The 20953-nt window shown below is 46.0% G+C and overlaps 1 protein-coding gene across 5 annotated transcripts in view; it reads right to left on the reverse strand.

Annotated features, from left to right (window-relative positions):
* KBTBD2 (kelch repeat and BTB domain containing 2) overlaps nt 1-18100 on the reverse strand; it is a 64625-nt gene extending 46525 nt beyond the window's left edge. The window contains exons 1-3 of one of the 5 annotated variants that reach the window (XM_078779586.1): nt 18004-18082; nt 13935-14006; nt 1199-1711 (exon numbers count right to left, since the gene is read on the reverse strand). In XM_078779586.1, the coding sequence (XP_078635712.1) occupies nt 1199-1392 (194 nt within the window). In that variant the 5' untranslated portion in view covers nt 1393-1711; nt 13935-14006; nt 18004-18082. Of the gene's footprint in view, nt 1-1198; nt 1712-6227; nt 6413-13934; nt 14007-18003 lie in introns of those variants that run through there. The other 4 variants (XM_068119587.2, XM_078779587.1, XM_078779588.1 and 1 more) reach the window with 4 other exon arrangements.
* Nucleotides 18101-20953: the final 2853 nt, after the last annotated feature.

The following is a 20953-nucleotide window of genomic DNA, read 5'->3' on the forward strand; positions in this document are numbered from 1 at the left end:
CTCTCTATCTCTTTGTGTATTGCACACCTGTAAAACCGAATCTTATTTCTGGATTGTCAACAATGAAAACAAGGCGTCCATTTACAAAAATTTCATTCGAATTCAATTTTTTTTTTTATCCATTTACAAATTTTATGTCAAGGATGAGATGCCTCAGGGCTGACATCACATGACTAACAGGAAGACTATTGGGTCTTGATGTGTATGCTAGCATAGGCAACGTGGCATGCAGGACACAGGACAAGGAGCTGAGAGAAGTGGTAGCCGCAAGGCATGTGACTCAAGCATTGAGAATGCAGCACGGGCAGTCCTGAGTGGGAGGGAAGGCTCTTCCAATTCATCCCCAATCACTTATGAGAGGCCCAACGTCCACAGACCTCAAAGCACACTTTCCTGCATTTTTTCCACAAATTGCATTTCAAATATTTTGCATGCATTTCCATCTTTAACCACAACGGCAGGTTATAATTTCAGGAACCACAGGCTCACTGACAAAAAAGCGATGTACTAGCACCTGTCACATCACGACGGTTGGAGTGTCGGGGTCAAACAAAGCCACACATCCCATCCGCCATTTCATGCGTGGACATTTCTGATCCCACAGTAACTTTCTTTAAATGAGTAGCCTAATGTGTGTCGGTACTTTAACCAAATTCTAGTCTTGCTCAACCAGGAGCTGCTTTAGCAATGCACTTCCAGAGTGGTGACCTGACCAGGGTTAGGAAACACAGCTCGTCCTCATGGGCATGCAATGCACCAGCTGCTTCTGTTCTACAATACAGAAAGAGATCGACTCAATCCACTCAAACTCCTACTCGTACCCCAAAACGTTTCCTGCTTTTGACTTTATTTGTCCCCAGATATTTAACCTGTCTGAACGTCGCTCTTAGGACCCTGGTACATTCTGCTTGAACCTGTATCTATTTGCAAACCTTTCATAGTCCGTAATGTTATACACAATAAATATTGTTGATAATTACCAACAGTGGATGCGTCTAGTCTTGGGCAAATTGATCATACCTGAAGATGCTTTTAGCAGTGTAGCATTATTGTTAAGAAAAACAATGCATAGAAGGTGGTTTGCATTACCCAACTGCTTGAAATTGTGAATCGGTTTAATATCACGTTGATTAACTTTACAACATGAAAATAAATCAACACAAATGGAAAAATGAGGACCGGTGACAGCGCTACACACCTGAAGTAAGCGCTGGAAGCTGCAAGCACCGTACGATGGCAAGGAAACTCGGCACCTTCAGCCACGAGCACCACATCCGTGAGGACGCTCCGTTCGTAGAAGCCGTGCAGCTTCTCAAGCAGTGACACGGCGTACTGGGTACTTACTTGCACCACCGACGGCTCTTCCTCTTCGGACATTGCGTGCTCAGGCATACACCCTGACCTACTGCACCGAAAGGAAGAACAGCCCACAAAACGGTGGGAAAGCCTAGGTTCGGTATGGCAAGCAAGTGGGGGTAAATCAGGCAGCAAGAAGAGTCAGGGAGAACTTTAAGAGGGAGGAACGTCTGTCTTCAATGCCAGTGACGACACCCACAATCTTCACACAGCAGAGCTGATCCGATCATTACTCCGTACAAGACATGCGAACCCAACGCACGGAGAAAGTGAAGTGCTCGCCTGCCAGTTGGCAGAATAACCGGGAGATCCCACAGCACAAACGATGGCGGAAGTGAAACGGAGAGCAGTTTATCTGTGGAGATAGAGAGAAGCTTAATTGAAGAGGCATTGTGAATGCCAAAGGTTTGGGTGATTCATTCAGCGTTTGCTGAATGTCAATGAAAAGCAGATGTCATTCATACAGTTGAGCTAAATGTAAATACATGATGACATGTAATGCATGCATACAGGAGAAAAGTGCATGCTGGTGAGTGTTTTGGGAACTAAGATCCAGAAAAGCACAAAAAACAATGAGAAATATTTATGGTGGCTTTTTCTGAACAGAATCGGAATGAAACACAGATGGTTGTCAACACGTCGATTGACACAAATGTGGAGACAATCCATGTGAATTATAATCTTATTACCTCTCCCACCTAAGGTGAATAAAGGTTACGTTTTCACACCTGTCTGGCATGATATGTCAAGAAGTTCTGGACAGATTTGGACGAAACGTGGTGGCCAGGTTGGGTGTGTAACAAGGACGAATTGGTTTGATTTTGGGGAAGATTGGATCTGGATCAGGAGACGATAATTTTTTAAGTGGTTCTTCACCATTAAGAGATGGGGCCAAACATGATATACAGCACGATATATTGAGATTTCAAAACGTTGTTGGACAGATTATGACAAAACTTGGTGGATGAATTGGGTAGGTGACAAGAACAGGCCGATTAGACTTTGGTTCACGTCTATCAGTGGGATACAAAACGTAAACTGTTCAGCTTGATGGAGGTATGCGCTCTAGTATGAACAGCTTTATCTCAACAATATTTCACTTTTGAAATTTCAAAATTTGTTGTGAGTGAATCATGGAAATGGACGTGTGTATATATATATATATATATATATATATATATATATATATATATATATATATATATATATATATATATATATACAGTGGAACCTTGACTTACGAGTTTAATCCGTTCCGTGACCGAGCTCGTAACTCAAATTGCTCGTATCTCAAATCAAATTTCCCCATTGAAATGCATTGAAATGCTATTAATCCGTTCCAGCCCGCCAAAAACCACACCAATTTTTTTTTAAATATACAGTATATATAAAAAATATCTCGCGCTTTATATTTCACCTGTATGCAGCATACAAGTTGGCAGGATGGCCTGGACTGGAGGTACGCACACTTGACTCTAAAGTCTAAACTGTCCAGCCTGGGTTTGAATCCCGACCCAGCTATAACCTGTCATGGGTGAATCACAGGCAGGGTGATTCATCAATGGGTGTACCGCTAAACTGGGCGCCCCGTTTGCGTCCCATTAGTTGTTGGATGTTAAGGATCTCACCGTGTTTTCCACAAAGAGAAGGCGAGCTATCGCCGGCACTCTGAACAAGTTGACGGCAGAGATACTGTACTTGCACGGCATGATAACCACGTGTCGCACGATCTCTTGTCATGGTCCACAAGATTATCACAGAGAGGTGCAGCTTCCAGCGTTTCGAGATCTGATCCAGGCCTATCCAACGAGACCGGTCCCAGCGTTCTAGGCCCGGTGGTTGTCTCAGACGGACCCGACAACGGCAGTGTTCGTTTTAACTCGATTCGATTCGAGCGCCGACGTGCCGGCGAACAAAACCGGTCATATCTTTTGAACGCGTGGCTCGATTTTTACAAAATAAACTTTTTCTTGAAGGTCTGAACCGTGCGCTCAAAACGATACCGAGTTTGACCCTGAGAGAGCCGTTTTGCGCCGGCAAAGGCGCCTTGTGTGACGTGAGGACCACGTCGTGCTGCATAGATTATCATAAATTATCATATCATTATCGGCGGCGTTATATATCATTAGCGCTATACGACAGAGATACTGTACGTGCACGTCAAGATAACCACGTGACCGGAGCCCACCTGGCGGCGGAAACTCAAAATAACCGAAATGCGAAAACTAAAATGCAGCGCTATACTACGACAGAGATACTGTACGTGCACGGCAAGATAACCACGTGACCGGAGCCCACCTGGCGGCGTAAACTCAAAATAACCGAAATGCGAAAACTAAAATGCAGCGCTATACTACGACAGAGATACTGTACGTGCACGGCAAGATAACCACGTGACCGGGTGGCGAAAGCTCGTAACTCGGATCTCGGCTCGCATCTCAAAGCAATAAACTGCCAGAGTGACGGCTCGTATCTCGAAAAACTCGTAAGTTGGGGCACTCGTAAGTCGAGGTTCCACTGTATATATATATATATATATATATATATATATATATATATATATATATATATATATACGTATATATATATATATATATATATATATATATATATATATATATACATATATATATATACGTATATATATATACGTATATATATATATATATATATATATATATATATATATATATATATATATATATATATATATATATATATATATAGTGCCTATAAAAGTCTACAACCCCTTTCAAAATTTTCACCTTTTGTTACCTTATAGCCTGCAATTAAATTGCATTACATCAGACCTTTCCACCTGTATTTACACATCATAACCCACAACTTCCAAGTGAAAAACAAATTCTACAAAATTCAGAAAATTAATGAAAAATACAAAACTAGATAATCTTGGTTGGATAAGTGTCCACTCCCCCGCCCCCTCCACCCTACTTATAATAGCAATTGTAAGTTAGCTCAGGTATAACCAATCACCTTCAAAATCACACACCAAATGAATTGGCCTACACCATTTCAGAATAAAATCAGCTGTTCCTGTAGGTTTGTTCTGCTAGGTAGTGAAATTCACAGCAAAGACTCAACCCTGAGCACCAAGGAGCTTTCAAAAGATCTCCGGGATAAACTTGTGGAAAGGCACACTTCAGGAGAGGGTAATAAAATATTTTAAAGGCCTTGAATATTCCTTGAAGCAAGACAGTCAAGACAATCATTAAGAAGTGGAAGGTGTATGGTACCACCAATACTCTGCCTAGATGAGGTCATCCCTCCAAACTGGATGAGACCAAGAAAGGAGGAGACTGATCAGAGGCCAATAAAAACTTTGAAAGAGCAACAGGCCTTTATAGCAAAGTAAAGGCCGAGTTACTGTGTGCATGTCACAACAATATTCCAAGCACTCCACAAGTCTGGCCTGTATGTTACGGTGGCAAGAAGGAAGCCATTACTCAAAAAGCCCACCTTGAGTCCCGTTTCAGGTATGCAAAAAAACATTCCGGAGATTCTGAAGCTATGTGGCAAAAGGTTTTATGGTCTGTTGAAACTTTTTGGCCTAAACGCAAACCGTTACGTTTGGCGCAAAGCCAACAAATTACATCACCCAAAGAACACCATACCTACTGTGGAGCATGGTGGTGGTAGCATCATGTTATGGGGATGTTTCTCTTCAGCAGGGACTGGGGCATTTGTCAAGACAGAAGGGAAAATGGATGGAGCAAAATACAGAAAAATCCGAGAGGAAAACCTGCTGCGCTCTGCAAGAGAGCTGAAATTGGGATGTAAGTTCACCATTCAGCATGACAATGACCCGAAGCACACAGCCAATGGAGTGGCAAAGGAACAAAAAGGTAAATGTCGTTGAGTGGCCCAGTCAAAGTCCTGATCTAAATTCAATCGAAAATCTGTTGTAGGATTTGAAGAATGCTGTCCATCAATGCTCCGCACGCAACTTGACAGCTTGAACAGTTTTGAAAAGAATGGGCAAATATTTTCCAATCAAGGTGTGCAAAGTTCGCAGAGACCTATCCCAACAGATTCACAGCTGCAATTGTTGTCGCATGTGCTTCAATCAAGAAATAACTCATGGGAGTGGACACTTATCCAACCAAGATATTCTAGTTTTGTATATTTAATTAACTTTCTGAAATTTGTAGAATTTTTTTTTCACTTGGAAGTTGTGGATTACGATGTGTAAATAAAGGTGAAAAACGACTGATTGAATGCAATTTAATTCCAGGTTATCAGGTAACAAAAGGTGAAAATTTTGAAAGGGGGTGTAGACTTTCCATAAACAATGTATGTATACTACAACAACAACATGCATTTTAAGGCTATTTTCCCTGCTAGAGCGGGGGTTAGCCTTGCGGTCCCCATGACAATCTTCTCCATTTTGCCATATTTTCTGCATCTCCCCTTGTTAACCCCCTTGCCCACATTTCTTCTTCCACCATCTTTAGCCAAGTATTTCTCGGTCTTCCCCGTCCTCTACTTCCTTCTACATTCATTTCCATCACTCTTCTCAACCAGTCACTTTCATCCTTCCTCAACACATGACCAAACCATCTCAAACTGTTTCTCTTCACAGCATCAATCACAGGCTCTATTCCCATCATCTTTTGCAATTCATCATTTGTTTTCCTATCTCTCAACGACACTCCACACATCCACCGAACCATTCGCATTTCCACCCTTTCCAGCCTTCGTTGCTGCTCTACGTTCATTACCCATGTCTCGCTCCCATAAATCATAACACTTCTCACACATGCAGCATACACCTTTCCCTTCAGCTTCAACGACACTCCCCTCCTCGTCAGCATGCCACCCAGTTCCCGAAACTTCTTCCATGCACATCTCACTCGAGCAACCGTTGCCGAGTCTGATCCACCTTCTCCATTCAGCATGTCTCCGAAGTAGCAAAATGTTTTCACACCTTCCAGCTTCACGCCGTCTCTAAGATCCAACTCAACATTTCCTCCATCTGCAGCTCCCTCTGTGCACACCTTACATTTGAATGTAGCTGCCACACTGGTTAATGACCCTCTCAGACCACTACATTTTTGAAGAACCCACTCAGCGCACATTCTACATTGAATGGAGTTCACTCCGACACCCTTCCTGCACACAGCACACGGCCACTTCCCAGTTCTTTCCACCTCACCACATGCTTTACCACTTGCCATCACCTTCGTCTTTCTGATATTCACCTTCAGACCTTTTGTCTCCATACATTCCTTCCACTTGTTCATCTTTTCCTTCAGTCCATCCATGCTTTCCGCAATCAACACCAGATCATCTGCATACAACAACTCCCATGGTAAACCCTCCTTTACGTTCTGAGCCACCACCTCAATCACAGCTACAAATAGTAGTGGACTTAGTACCGACGCCTGATGCACTCCCACCTTCACCTCAAACTCACCACTGTTCCCGTCCATCGTCCTTACAGCTGTGCGCGCTCTTTTGTACATTGCCATCACTACTCTGATCAACCATTCCTCCACTCCTAACTTCTTCAATGCCCATGTCACGACTTCACGTGGAACCCTATCAAATGCTTTCTCAAGATCAACAAACCCAAGAAACAACTTCTTCCTCTTCTCCATGCACTCCTGCAACTGCCTCACAATGAAAGGCGCGTCTGTCGTTCCTCTTCCTGGCATAAATCCAAACTGCATTTCGTCAATCTTCACTTTCTTCCTTATCCTCCTCTCTAATACCCTTTCCAATACCTTCATTCCATGCTCCAATAACTTTATCACTCTGTACAAGCCACAGTCCAGAGGGTCACCTTTCCCCTTGTATAGAGGGACGAGGGTACTCAGTTCCCAATCCACTGGAATGCGGCCTTCTTTCACCACCAGATTACAGATCTCTGTCATTCTCTTCACACCCCAACTTCCTGCTGCCTTCAACATATCTCCCACAACTCCCGTCGGCCCTCCCGCTTTTCTACTCTTCAATGCTTTTATCGCTTCCTCAACTTCCTTCTCAGTTACCTTCTCTGCCGGTCCTAAAACTGGGTTACTCTCCATGTTGCCATCCCATTCATTCTCTGCATTCAACAGCATTTCCATATATCTCTTCCATCTTCCTTTAATTCCATCTGGGTCCACAACGATTTGTCCCATTTCATCCTTCAAGCAACTCACCCCCATCACATCACACCTCTCTTTCGCTTTCTGCTTTGCAATCCTGAATACCGCTCTCCGACACTCTTCCGAATCCAAGCGTTCTCCGAACATTATCCTACATGCCTCCTGCGCCTTTGCTACCTCTTTCTTTGCAGCCTTCTTGGCTGCCTTATAACTTTCATGCTCTGCTTTTTCTGCCCCCGTACACTTCGCCTTCTGCCACTCCTCGAACTTCTTCCTCTTCTCGGCAATCCTCTTTCCACCTTCATCATCCCACCACCATGTTTCCGAGTACCTCGATGGTCCTTTTGTCCATCCACATACCTCACCAACAGCTCCCAACAGACTATCTTTCATTGACATCCAACCATGTTCAAGCTCAACCACATCATCCTCTGCCCGACTCAGCCTCTCTTTTAATGCCTCCCTTACTGTCACCTCTTTCAACCTCCACACCTTCATTCTTGGTTGGTACTTGACCTGCTGAGCTCTCCTCGCACCTTTCACCCTTATGTCGCAGACAACCAAGTGGTGCTGTGAAACAGCCTCCTCCCCCGGGATCACCTTTGTGTCCTGGAGGTTCCCCCTATCTCGCCTACACACCATCAGGTAGTCAACGGTTGAGATACACCAAACCAAATACACATACACCAAACCAAAATACATATTACATACACCAAACATACATACATACAAACAATGTATATATATATATATATATATATATATATATATATATATATATTTATATACACATACACACACACACACACACACACACACACACACACACACACACACACACACACACACACACACACACAGAGTCAAAAATATTGGCACCCTTGCACTTTTTTCAAATAATGCACCATTTCTTCCAGAAAATTGTTGAATTAAAAAATATTTTGGTATCCACATATGTATTTCTTTGGTTTACAGTGAAACAAAAAAAAAAGGTGAAAAATTACTAAATCTTAGCTTATCCCACACGGAAATCCTACAATGACCTGGACAATATTATTGGCACCTTTTGGAAGTTGTTAGAAATAATTAGATTTCAAGCAGGTGATTCTCCTTTACTTTGGAATTGAATTCACCTATGGTGAGTTGCAGGTGCCTGCAATATTTAAAAAAAACACTCATTCAACCAGTTTGATTGGAGAAAATGAGTCATTCTGCTGTTTTGTGTCACTGTGTGTTCTGCAATGAGCATGGACAAAATAAATAAAACCAGAGAATTGTTTGAGGAGGTCAGACACAACATTGTAGCCAAGCATGGACAATCTCAAGGCTATAAGTCCATCTCCAGAGACATTGATGTTCCTGTGTCCACCATATGCAATGTTATCAGGAAGTTTAAGGCCCATGGCAGTGTAGCCAACCTCCCTGGGCGTAGCCGCAAGAGAAACTTTGATCGAAGATTGCAGCGAAGAATTGTTCGAATGGTGGAGAAAGCACCTCGATCAACTGCCAAACAGATTCAAGTTGACCTTCAGACACATGGTACGACAGTTACAACTCGCACCATCCGTCTCCAACTCAATGAAAGGGGGTTCTATGGTAGGAGACACAGGAAGACCCCCTGCTGAGAGATACAAGAAAGCCCGACTGGAGTTTGCCAAAAGACACCTGAACAAGCCAAAATCATTCTGGGTGAATATCCTGTGGACAGATGAGACCAAATTAGAGCTTTTTGGTAAAGCACATCATCTCTATGTTCACAGAAAACAAAATGAAGCCTTCAAAGAAAAGAACACCTTCCCTACAATCAAACATGGAGGAGGTTCAGTGATGTTTTGGGATTGCTGTGCTGCATCTGGCACTGGGTGCCTTGATTGTGTGCATGGCATCATGAAATCAGGAGATTACCCAGGCATTTTGGAGCGCAATGTTCAACCCAGTATCAGAAAGTTATGTTTCCCTCGAAGGTCATGGGTCTTGCAGCAGGACAATGACCCCAAACACACTTCAAAAAGCAACCAGGAATGGTTCAAGACAAAACGCTGGACTGTTCTGAAGTGGCCAGCAATGGGTCCAGATCTAAATCCCATTGAACACATGTGGGGAGATCTGAAAACAGCAGTTTGGAGAAGGCACCCTTCAAATCTGGGAGAACTGGAGCAGTTTGCACAAGATGAGTGGACCAAACTGCCATTAGAGGGGTGTATGAAGCTCATTCATGGCTATAGGAAGTGCTTGACTGCAGTTTTTTTGTCCAAAGGCCATGATACCAAATATTAAGTCTAGGGTGTCAATAATTTTGTAAATGCCATTTCTTTATATTTTCTGATTTAAAAGGGTTTATTAAGTTCTGAATCAAAAGCAAAGGTTCTGTAATATTAGCAGTGAATTAAAGAATTGTGGAGACCAAATACTTTTGTCAATTTCAACTTATTTTGAGAGAAAATTGTGAGTCAATTGAAAAAAGTGCAAGGGTGCCAATATTTTTCACGACTGTATATACAATATACATATTACCTGCATAAGTACAAAGCAACTCTAACCGACCATCTATCACCAGTAACATTACACAATACTAAAGCCATCTTCAGGCAGCAGCACATAAGTACAAAGCATCTCCAACCAACTACAAGCCGCAAAATTAACACTTCCAAAAGCATCTTCCACATGGCATGCAAAAAAACATTTAGGGGCACACATAAACCATTTCCCACCAGCGACACACATAACAGTTCTAAAAGCATCTTCACACATCATGCATAAAGCAGCTGTATGTGTGCAAAAACCATTCCCCACCAGCATCCCCAACAAACAATGGTCACACTACCACCCATCCTCCATCTACCCACAGCCCCTGCATGAGTACTTATTTGCAGCATGTCCTGGGTTTCATTCTTTTTTCTTGTCGCGCTGCCTTGACCTTCTGATTTCTCATGCTTGTGAACTCATGCAGATATCGTTTGTCCGCTGCCTTGCTCTGCTGTGATTCCTCGCACTCATGACCTTTTGAGCACCACCGAAGAGAGTTCGTCCCGCTGCCTTGACCTGCTGTGATAACTTGTGCTTGTGAACTTTTGCGCACATTGTGCGATCATCAGTCCTAAGCGTACGAGTAGTGCAGGAGATGTGTCTGCTCCCCAGAAGAAGAAAGTGGGGCTGCTTGACAAACTATCAAGAGGTGAGAGTGTAGCCTCGGTGGGCAGGCACAATGACTTGAATGAGTTGACTTTGCGCTACATAAAGAAAAACCATAAAACAATTTGGGAAAGTGTTGCGACGAGTGCAGTACCCAGCACCAAAGTGGTAACCCAAGTCAGGGATGTTCACATCAAAGCAATGGAAAAGGCAGTAAATGTGTGGATCGAGGACAATGCCGAGAGGAACATGCCTTTAGACGGACCTCTCGATTCGCGAAAAGGCAAAGCAAATGTACGATCGTCTGGCTGGCGTGGGTGGTGCTGCAAACACAAGTGATGTGGGTATGAGTGGTCCCAGTTCCTTCCAAGCCAGCATAGGTTGATGTGGGTGCTTCAAGCAGCACGGTCTCTGCAAAGTAAAGCTCACAGGCGAACGTGTCTCAGCGGACCACAAGACAGCTCAAAGTTTCCATGCTCAACTTGCGCATCTCATCGAGAAGAAGGAGTATCTACAGGAGCAGGTCTTCAATGCAGATGAGACCGGCCTGTTCTGGAAGAAAAATCCCATGAAGACTTTCCTCTCAAAGCAAGAGAGGAAAGCATCAGACTTCAAGGCTGTGAAGGACCAGCATCACTACTCCTCTGCGCCAATGCCCAAAGGGACTGCATGATTAAGCCGATGATGTTGTATCGCTCCCTAAACCCACGTGCTCTCAAGGGCCAAAACAAGCTAACTCTGCCCGTATTTTGGAGGACCAACAAACAGAAAGGCGTGGGTAATAGCTACCATATTTAAGAATTGGTTACATAACTGTTTTGTCCCTCAAGCGGAGAGGTACCTGCCAGACAAGAATCTTTCCTTCAAGGTTCTTCTGCTGGTGGATAACGCTCTTGACCGCACGAAGTCGCTGCTGAAGGTGACCCATGCCAATGTCAAGGTTAGCTTCCTGCCACCAAATACCACCTCCCTGATCCAACTACTCGACCAAGGTGTGATTTCAACGTTTAAAACACATTACACCCTCCGCACCTTCTGTCACATCTTGGATGCTATTGAGCTCACCCCAAACGTAGCGTCAGGAAATGTTGGAAGGACTTCAACATCGCGCACTATATCAATGCCATCAACGTTTCTCTTGACCAAGTTCCTGATGAGGTCAAAGTCCTCACCATCAATGCTTTCGACTACTTCAGAAGCTTTCCCAAAACCATGGAAGAGAAGTAGACAATTGTCGGTTTGGCAGCTTCAACAACATGCAGCCTAAGGAATTGGAGGAGCTAATCGCCTCGCTTGTTGAGGAGCTCACTGAGGGGAAGTTGGATGCTATCATAAAGACTTCCGAGGAGGAGGGAGGTGAAAAGAAGGACAAGGTGGTGAGGCTCAATCTGACCATCAAGTTCCAGGCTGAGGTGCTACAGAATATGAGGTCAGTGGCTGACAGATTACAAGATGCTGACCAAGTGGTGGAGCGGTACCTCCGGTTCACGATGGGGCTGGATGATGTTTTCCTGCCATACAAAGAGCTGCACAGAAACCTGCAACACTCAGTGAAGCAGCTTGCTATCACCCATTTTTTCTCCCTGCCCTCTTCACCTCAACACCTTCAAGCTCGCTCGCCTGTATCCCCTTCGGTGCACAACTCATAAGCACTCTCACCTGCCTCCTCATCTACATTCCTTTTGGTGCACAATTCATAAGCACTCTCACCTCCGTCCTCTTCAGAGGAGTTAATTGAGTTTACTAGATTCTAAATCATCATCATCATCAAAATCATCAAAGTTACTTTGTACTGCATGTACCGTATCTTAAATAAAAATTGGAAACAGTACCTGTTGTTGTTGTTCTATTATTTGTAAGCATTTCACATAAAACTGCATTCATCTTCATAAACTAAAAAATAAAAATTATCTTATGAATCACGAACTGCCAGGAACCTATACCCCTTTTTCCCATTGAAACGATGCACTGACATTCACGGATTCCAAATTCATCGCATTTTTCAGGAACTTTTCCTCTGCTAATGCTGAGGTTCCACAGAAACAGTGTATGTAGCATGATATCTCAAAAAGTTGTGGATGGATTCAGAAAAAACTTAGTGTACGAGTTGGGTAGGTGGCAAGAACAAGCCGATTAGATTTTGGAGGTCCAGGTCCAGATCAGTGGGATGGATTATTATCAGTGGGATACAAAAGGTAAACTGCTCAGCCTGGTGGAGGTATGCGCTCTACCGAGTGCCGCTCTAGTTCCAAACATTCCACCAATTCAAAATTTCTTGCTTGTTTAAATAAACAAAAAATCCCTACACGAATTAGTCTTTACACCACATGACTGCCCAAACCACCACTAACACCCCATTACACAACCTACCCTAACCATTATGGAGAACAGTGCAACTCCCTTCAGATCACCTACCTATCATCTTTACCATAAACACAAATATAGACCTCAACACAAACAAAACATTCACAGATTACAAGAAACCAATGTGGGACAATTTTGAGCATGACACTGAACAACTAGGGTGCCGGCTAGGACTAGCCGGCTAGGAACAACTAGGAACAACTAGGGTGAACAAGATCCCTGGTGTTGGGCTAGCGGCTAGGGTGCCGGCTTAGGATCCTAGGATCCTGGGTTCGAATCCCGGTCGATCGCTGAATTAACGCCAGGGGGGTTGACTCAGCCTGTCATCCTTCTGAGGTCGGCAAATTGAGTACCATTTCACTGGTAATTCCCTGTTTGTCGTTAAAGGCGGCAAAAAGGGTTGGCGTCAGGAAGGGCATCCGGCCGTAAAACATTGCTTCAAAAAGGGGACCGAAAAACAACAACAACCACGGTTCCCAAAAAAGGCCAACCCCCCGCTTTGCGGGGAAACATGGCCTCTAAAGGTGGTTTTTTTTTTTTTTTTACACTGAACAACTAGAACGCCACTCAGTAGAGCGCATACTCCCGCCGTGGGTCGTTGGAATAGTACGATTTCACAAAAGTTTGAGGGAGTAGTTCAGTGACAACACAAGACAAGACAACACAAGACAGACACTGCACAGATATATATTTAGAATATATAGAAGATAATGTAAAAAAAACAAGGCAATTTCACTTACATTTTCGGATTCAGTGTTCAATTCTATATAAGTGACGGTATTTGGAGGCATGTGTGACTTCAAATAAAATTGTAAGCCAGGAAACGTTCGTTTCATTCCTTAGGGATACAACATGTAAAACTGGCCCAAACGTCAAAACAAAACTCGCTCATTTTAAGTCGTACAAGCTAATGCGACCACTCATTCTTCTGGGAAGAATCTCGTGCACATGCTTGTCACAATTATAACTCACCTAAGTCTTTATAAGTTCATCAAATACTGACACCGCAATTGACATTCGCTGAGGTAAATGTTGATATCTCTTCTGAGGTAAAAAAAGAAAAAAAGGGAAAAAAACAGTTTTAAAGCATTATACGTATCAAACGATACATTTTATGAAATGGGGAAACCTAATACACACTTTGGTGGTTTTAAAATGGCAGAATATGTCTTTATTAGAAAAAAATAAGAACCTTGAAGACGCTGCCAAAAAAATACACCGCTCTAACACATAACCACGAGTTTAAACTACATTTACAACAAATATGAAAACTATTTTCATATCACAATGTTAAAGATAGAATATATAGAAGATAATGTTTTTTTTAAAATGAGCCCCGTCTTCCAATGGTAAAAAAAATCCTTCAAAAAATTCCTGGATCCAGAATAATATCCTGAGCTTCACCATAAACTAATCAATTCTTCCTTATCCCAAGGGAAATCATCCCACTAACTTTCATCCAAATCCGTTCAGAACTTTTCCAGATATCTTGTTCACAAACACACGAACACGCACGCACGCACGTACACACACACACGATCGAATGCATTACTCCCTGGCGGGAGTAAAAATTCCAACAACTTAACAACAACATCACGACCAATGACATCTACCTCAAACAGTTCAATAATGATCATCACAACCGCAGCTACCAAATACATGCCAAAGGGCAATATCAAAACAATACAACCCCAAATACTCGCCAGAAATCACACACCTCATTAAACAATGCGACAATCTAAAACACAACACAACAACACCCAAAGCACCAGATATAGTAGAAAATATTCAAACACTAAACACAGAAATACTCGTGAAAAAAAACCACAAAACTGGCACTCCTTTCTACAAACACTAAACCGCTCAACCAACACCGGACACTCGTACAAAACCATCAACAGCATCAATAACTCCAACGGTGGCAGCACACCCTCACGTGCAGACATAACGACCACAGAAAGCATACCATCAGAAAAACAACAAGCTAACATCCTCTGTGACCATTACACAAACCCACGTCACAAGGGACCCAGAAAAGAGGAAGGATGTATTACAAGATGCAAACTCAGCGACCAATGCTGCACTACAATCAACCCATTCACTCTTACACAAACAATGACAATCATCAAAAACATCAAAATCTCGCAGGCTAACTGCCAACACCAACAACAACACAAAAACTCAAAAACCCTGCCAACACCTCAAATTTACATTTCAAACATTTTGGACCACACTGCATATCAGTCCACACAAATATAAAAATAATTCCTACAAATACTCAATAAATGGCCATATTTGGAAACTATGCACAATCATTATACTCTCCTTAAACCAAATATCCCACCAAAGCAGCCTCTTACACACCTATCACATTACTTTGCACACCCTCCAAAGTTACAGAACGTCTTATACTTACACTCACACTCACAACCTCACAACCCTCTCTCACACACCCAATAAGGATTCAGACCAAACCACTCCACCACCACCACTCTCCTCACAAACCCCACACAAAACACATTTGGAGGCTTCAACGATAGAAACCATCAAAACACACTATTCTCACGACAGTAGACGTCAGAAAAGTGTTTGACACACTCCCAAAGCTCTTACTCACAAACAAAAGCACTCAACACAAAAATGCACAACAACACCAAGCGCTGGCCGGCCAACTACCTATCATGCAGTCATTCGTAATTTTAAACGGTAGGTCGTCACGCACACAATACTTTCCGAATGGAGTCCCTCACGGCTCAGCCCTCTCCCCCACACTCGAATCTGTTCATGCACGACATTCCACAACCACCCAAGAACATCCAATTAGCCTCATATGCGGACGATATAACCATCACCTCTACTCATAGCAACATCAACACCACTACAGCACAACTTCAACCCTTCCTCAGCACCCTACAAACCTGGCTCACCATCAACACACTTAAGGTAGCCCCCTCAAAATCAACAGTCCCTCCTCTAACAAATTACACTGAGGAACCTAGCACTAACCCTAACAACCCACACATCACACTGAACGACATACCTATTCCACACACACAAAACAAAAATACTCGGCGTCACTTTTAACTCATCAATGTCATTCTCAGATCATATCACAAAAAAAAACAAAAAAAAAAACTTGCACACCCAGGCTGAACACACTTAGTGTGTTCCCCACCCATCGATGACACAGAGAAACTACTCCCCAGGTCTGATAGTGTTCACCTTTCAGCCTTCGCTGTGGACACCACCCACAACTTTTACACTACCATCATAGACTCGGCAACAACACATACGACACCTGCAACCACTGCCAGGTCGCTCCACAAACAATAAAACAAATCATGGAAGACACGCTATCCTGGCTTCACGTAGGCAAGAGCACATCTTGGATGTGAGGGATCTCCGGGTCACTCCTGTGAGATGATCGGCGACCTCCGTGCCGCTGATCTATTCAACCAGAACTGACTGGGGCAACACAACAACAACCTAGCTGCCACAATAAAACAAATGTAACCACGCCTGTAACACAACCAAACCACCCCCAAAACACAACCAAACCACACCTGTAACACAACCAAACTACCCCCACAACACAACCAAACCACCGCCACAACACAACCAAACCACCCCCACAACATAACCAAACCACCCCCAAAACATCAAACCACCACCAAAACACAACCTAGCCAACCCCATAACACAACCACAATAACACAACCACAATAACACAACCACAATAACACAACCACAATAACACAACCACAATAACACAACCACAATAACACAACGTAACCACCCCCTCCCCCCTTGTGGACCACCTAATCATTCATAGTACAGTATTCTCATATAAACAAAACAAACTCCAATGAAAAACACAATCTTTATAAAACAAACTCCAATGAACTCGACCCGGCCGATATGAATGAACTATGAGGTAACTGGGGCCACCACACGGACCGATGACCCTACACGAGTCTGGGGCCACGACACCGACCGATGACCCTACACGAGTCCGGGGCCACCACACGGACCGATGACCCTACACAAGTCCATGGCCACCAAATGGACTGATGACCCTACACGAGTCCGGGGCCACCACACGGACCGATGACCCTACACGAGTCTGGGGCCACGACACCGACCGATGACCCTACACGAGTCCGGGGCCACCACACGGACCGATGACCCTACACAAGTCCATGGCCACCAAACGGACCGATGACCCTACACGAGTCCGGGGCCACCACACGGACCGATGACCCTCAACGAGTCCGGGGCCACTAAACGGACCGATGACCCCACACGAGTCTGGGGCCACTAAACGGACCGATGACCCTACACGAGTCCGGGGCCACCACACGGACCGATGACCCCACACGACTCTGTGGCCACTAAACGGACCGATGACCCCACACGAGTCCGAGGCCACCAAACGGACCGATGACCCTACACGAGTCCGGGGCCACCACACGGACCGATGACCCTACACGAGTCCGGGGCCACCACACGGACCCGACCGATGACCCTACACGAGTCCGGGGCCACCAAACGGACCGATGACCCTACACGAGTCCGGGGCCACCACACGGACCAATGAACCTACACGAGTCCGGGGCCACCACACGGACCGATAAACCCACACGAGTCCGGGGCCACGACAGTCCACACAGACCGATGACCCCACACGAGTCCGGGGCCACCACACGGACCGATGACCTGACACTCGGCGGTTTTCGAACGGAACGGGTGCATCAAACACGGAATTTAACTCAATCCCATCCAGTACCGTCAAGGTCTCAGCCGGTAGTCGGCGAGGAGCAGCGGTATTCTCGAGGCTTACTATGCGGACCCATGCAACGGGTCGCCTGTCCCCCAAACCAGCCAAGTCTCCTCAGCTCACTAGGCCCAAACGTTCCGTTCCCCTCGACCCGACTCCCTCTCCTCCCGCGGCCTCGTCCATTTTCTGTCCTTCGTCCCTTTTCTGTCCCACGTCCGTTACATTCACTGTTTCCTCCCCTCTCTTCCTACCTCTCGTTCTTACCTTACTTTCTTACTTTTCCCTCCTTTTCCACACGAGCATCACCGGCGTCGCAGCCACGGCGAGATCAGCAGCAGGAAGGGGCGGGAAGGCCCGATGGTAGGAAGGAAGTCGGGAGGCTGGAGGGAGGAGGGAAAAAGGGAGGTGAAAGAGGTAGGAGGAAGGTGAAAGCGGTATGAGGGAGGTGAAAGAGGTATGAGGGAGAGGAAAGAGGTATGAGGGAGGGGAAAGACGTAGGAGGGAGGGGAAGAGGTATGAGGGAGGGGAAAGAGGTATGAGGGAGGCGAAAGAGGTATGAGGGAGGGGAAAGAGGTATGAGGGAGGGGAAAGAGGTATGAGGGAGGGGAAAGAGGTATGAGGGAGGGGAAAGAGGTATGAGAGAGGGGAAAGAGTTATTAGGGAGGGGAAAGAGGTATGAGGGAGGTGAAAGAGGTATGAGGGAGGGGAAAGAGGTATGAGAGAGGGGAAAGAGGTATGAGGGAGTGGAAAGAGGTATGAGGGAATGGAAAGAGGTATGAGAGAGGGGAAAGAGGTATGAGGGAGGGGAAAGAGGTATGAGGGAGGGGAAAGAGGTATGAGGGAGGGGAAAGAGGTATGAGGGAGGGGAAAGACGTAGGAGGGAGGGGAAGAGGTATGAGGGAGGGGAAAGAGGTATGAGGGAGGGGAAAGAGGTATGAGAGAGGGGAAAGAGGTATGAGGGAGGGGAAAGAGGTATGAGGGAGGGGAAAGAGGTATGAGGGAGGGGAAAGAGGTATGAGGGAGGGGAAAGAGGTATGAGGGAGGGGAAAGAGGTATGAGAGAGGGGAAAGAGGTATGAGGGAGGGGAAAGAGGTATGAGGGAGTGGAAAGAGGTATGAGGGATTGGAAAGAGGTATGAGGGAGGTGAAAGCGGTATGAGGGAGGTGAAAGAGGTAGGAGGAAGGGGAAAGAGGTAGGAGGAAGGGGAAAGAGGTATGAGGGAGGGGAAAGAGGTATGAGGGAGGGGAAAGAGGTATGAGGGAGGGGAAAGAGGTATGAGAGAGGGGAAAGAGGTATGAGAGAGGGGAAAGAGGTATGAGGGAGTGGAAAGAGGTATGAGGGAATGGAAAGAGGTATGAGGGAGGTGAAAGAGGTATGAGAGAGGGGAAAGAGGTATGAGAGAGGGGAAAGAGGTATGAGGGAGTGGAAAGAGGTATGAGGGAATGGAAAGAGGTATGAGGGAGGTGAAAGAGGTATGAGGGAGGTGAAAGAGGTATGAGGCAGGTGAAAGAGGTATGAGGCAGGTGAAACTGAAAGACGTAGGAGGGAGGGGAAAGAGGAATGAGGGAGGGGAAAGAGGTATGAGGGAGGGGAAAGAGGTATGAGGGAGGGGAAAGAGGTATGAGAGAGGGGAAAGAGGTATGAGGGAGGGGAAAGAGGTATGAGGGAGGGGAAAGAGGTATGAGGGAGGGGAAAGAGGTATGAGGGAGGGGAAAGAGGTATGAGGGAGGGGAAAGAGGTATGAGAGAGGGGAAAGAGGTATGAGGGAGGGGAAAGAGGTATGAGGGAGTGGAAAGAGGTATGAGGGATTGGAAAGAGGTATGAGGGAGGTGAAAGCGGTATGAGGGAGGTGAAAGAGGTAGGAGGAAGGGGAAAGAGGTAGGAGGAAGGGGAAAGAGGTATGAGGGAGGGGAAAGAGGTATGAGGGAGGGGAAAGAGGTATGCGGGAGGGGAAAATGGTATGAGGGAGGGGAAAGAGGTATGAGAGAGGATAAAGAGGTAGGAGGGAGGGGAAAGAGGTATGAGAGAGGGGAAAGATGTATGAGGGAGGGGAAAGAGGTATGAGGGAGGGGAAAGAGGTATGAGGGAGTGGAAAGAGGTATGAGGGATTGGAAAGAGGTATGAGGGAGGTGAAAGCGGTATGAGGGAGGTGAAAGAGGTAGGAGGAAGGGGGAAGAGGTAGGAGGAAGGGGAAAGAGGTAGGAGGGAGGGGAAAGAGGTAGGAGGGAGGGGAAAGAGGTTGGAGGGAGGGGAAAGAGGTAGGAGGGAGGGGGAAAGAGATATGAGGGAGGGGAAAGACGTAGGAGGGAGGATAAAGAGGTAGGAGGGAGGGGAAAGACGTATGAGGGAGGAGAAAGAGGTAGGGGGAGGGGAAGAAGGTAGGAGGGAGGGAGGGGGAAAGAGGTAGGAGGGAGGGAGGGGGAAAGAGGTAGGAGGGAGGGAGGGGGAAAGAGGTAGGAGGGAGGGAGGGGGAAAGAGGTAGGAGGGAGGGAGGGGGAAAGAGGTAGGAGGGAGGGAGGGGGAAAGAGGTAGGAGGGAGGGAGGGAGGGGGAAAGAGGTAGGAGGGAGGGAGGAGGAAAGAGGTAGGAGGGGGAAAGAGGTAGGAGGGAGGGAGGAGGAAAGAGGTAGGAGGGAGGGAGGGGGAAAGAGGTAGGAGGAAGGGAGGGAGGGGGAAAGAGGTAGGAGGGAGGGAGGGGGAAAGAGGTAGGAGGGAGGGAGGAGGAAAGGTAGGAGGAGGGGAAAGAGGTAGGAGGGAGGGAGGAGGAGGAAAGAGGAAGGATGGAGAGGGGGAGGAAAGAGGTAGGAGCAGAAAAGAGGAGGAAGGGAGGAGGAAAGAGGAGGGAGGGAGGGGAGGAAAGAGGAGGGAGGGAGGGGAGGAAAGAGGAGGGAGGGAGGGGAGGAAATAGGAGGGAGGGGAGGAAAGAGGAGGGAGGGGAGGAAAGAGGAGGGAGGGAGGGGAGGAAAGAGAAGGGAGGGAGGAGGCGGAAGGAGGGAAAGAGGAGGGATGGAGGGGAAGTAGAGGGAGGAGGAGGAGAGGAGGAGGAGAGGAGGGAGGTAGGGGGAAGAGGAGGGAGGGAGGAGGCGAGGAGGGGGAGGCGGGAGGGAGGGGGAGAGAGGGGACGAGGAGGGAGAGAGGGGATGAGGAGGGAGAGAGGGGACGAGGCAGGAAAGGGGGAGGAGGGAAAGAGGGAGGAGGAGGAAAGAGGAGGGAGGG

This window comes from Myxine glutinosa, chromosome 6 (assembly GCF_964187855.1).
Source record: "Myxine glutinosa chromosome 6, kmMyxGlut1.1, whole genome shotgun sequence".
Lineage (NCBI taxonomy): Eukaryota > Metazoa > Chordata > Myxini > Myxiniformes > Myxinidae > Myxine > Myxine glutinosa.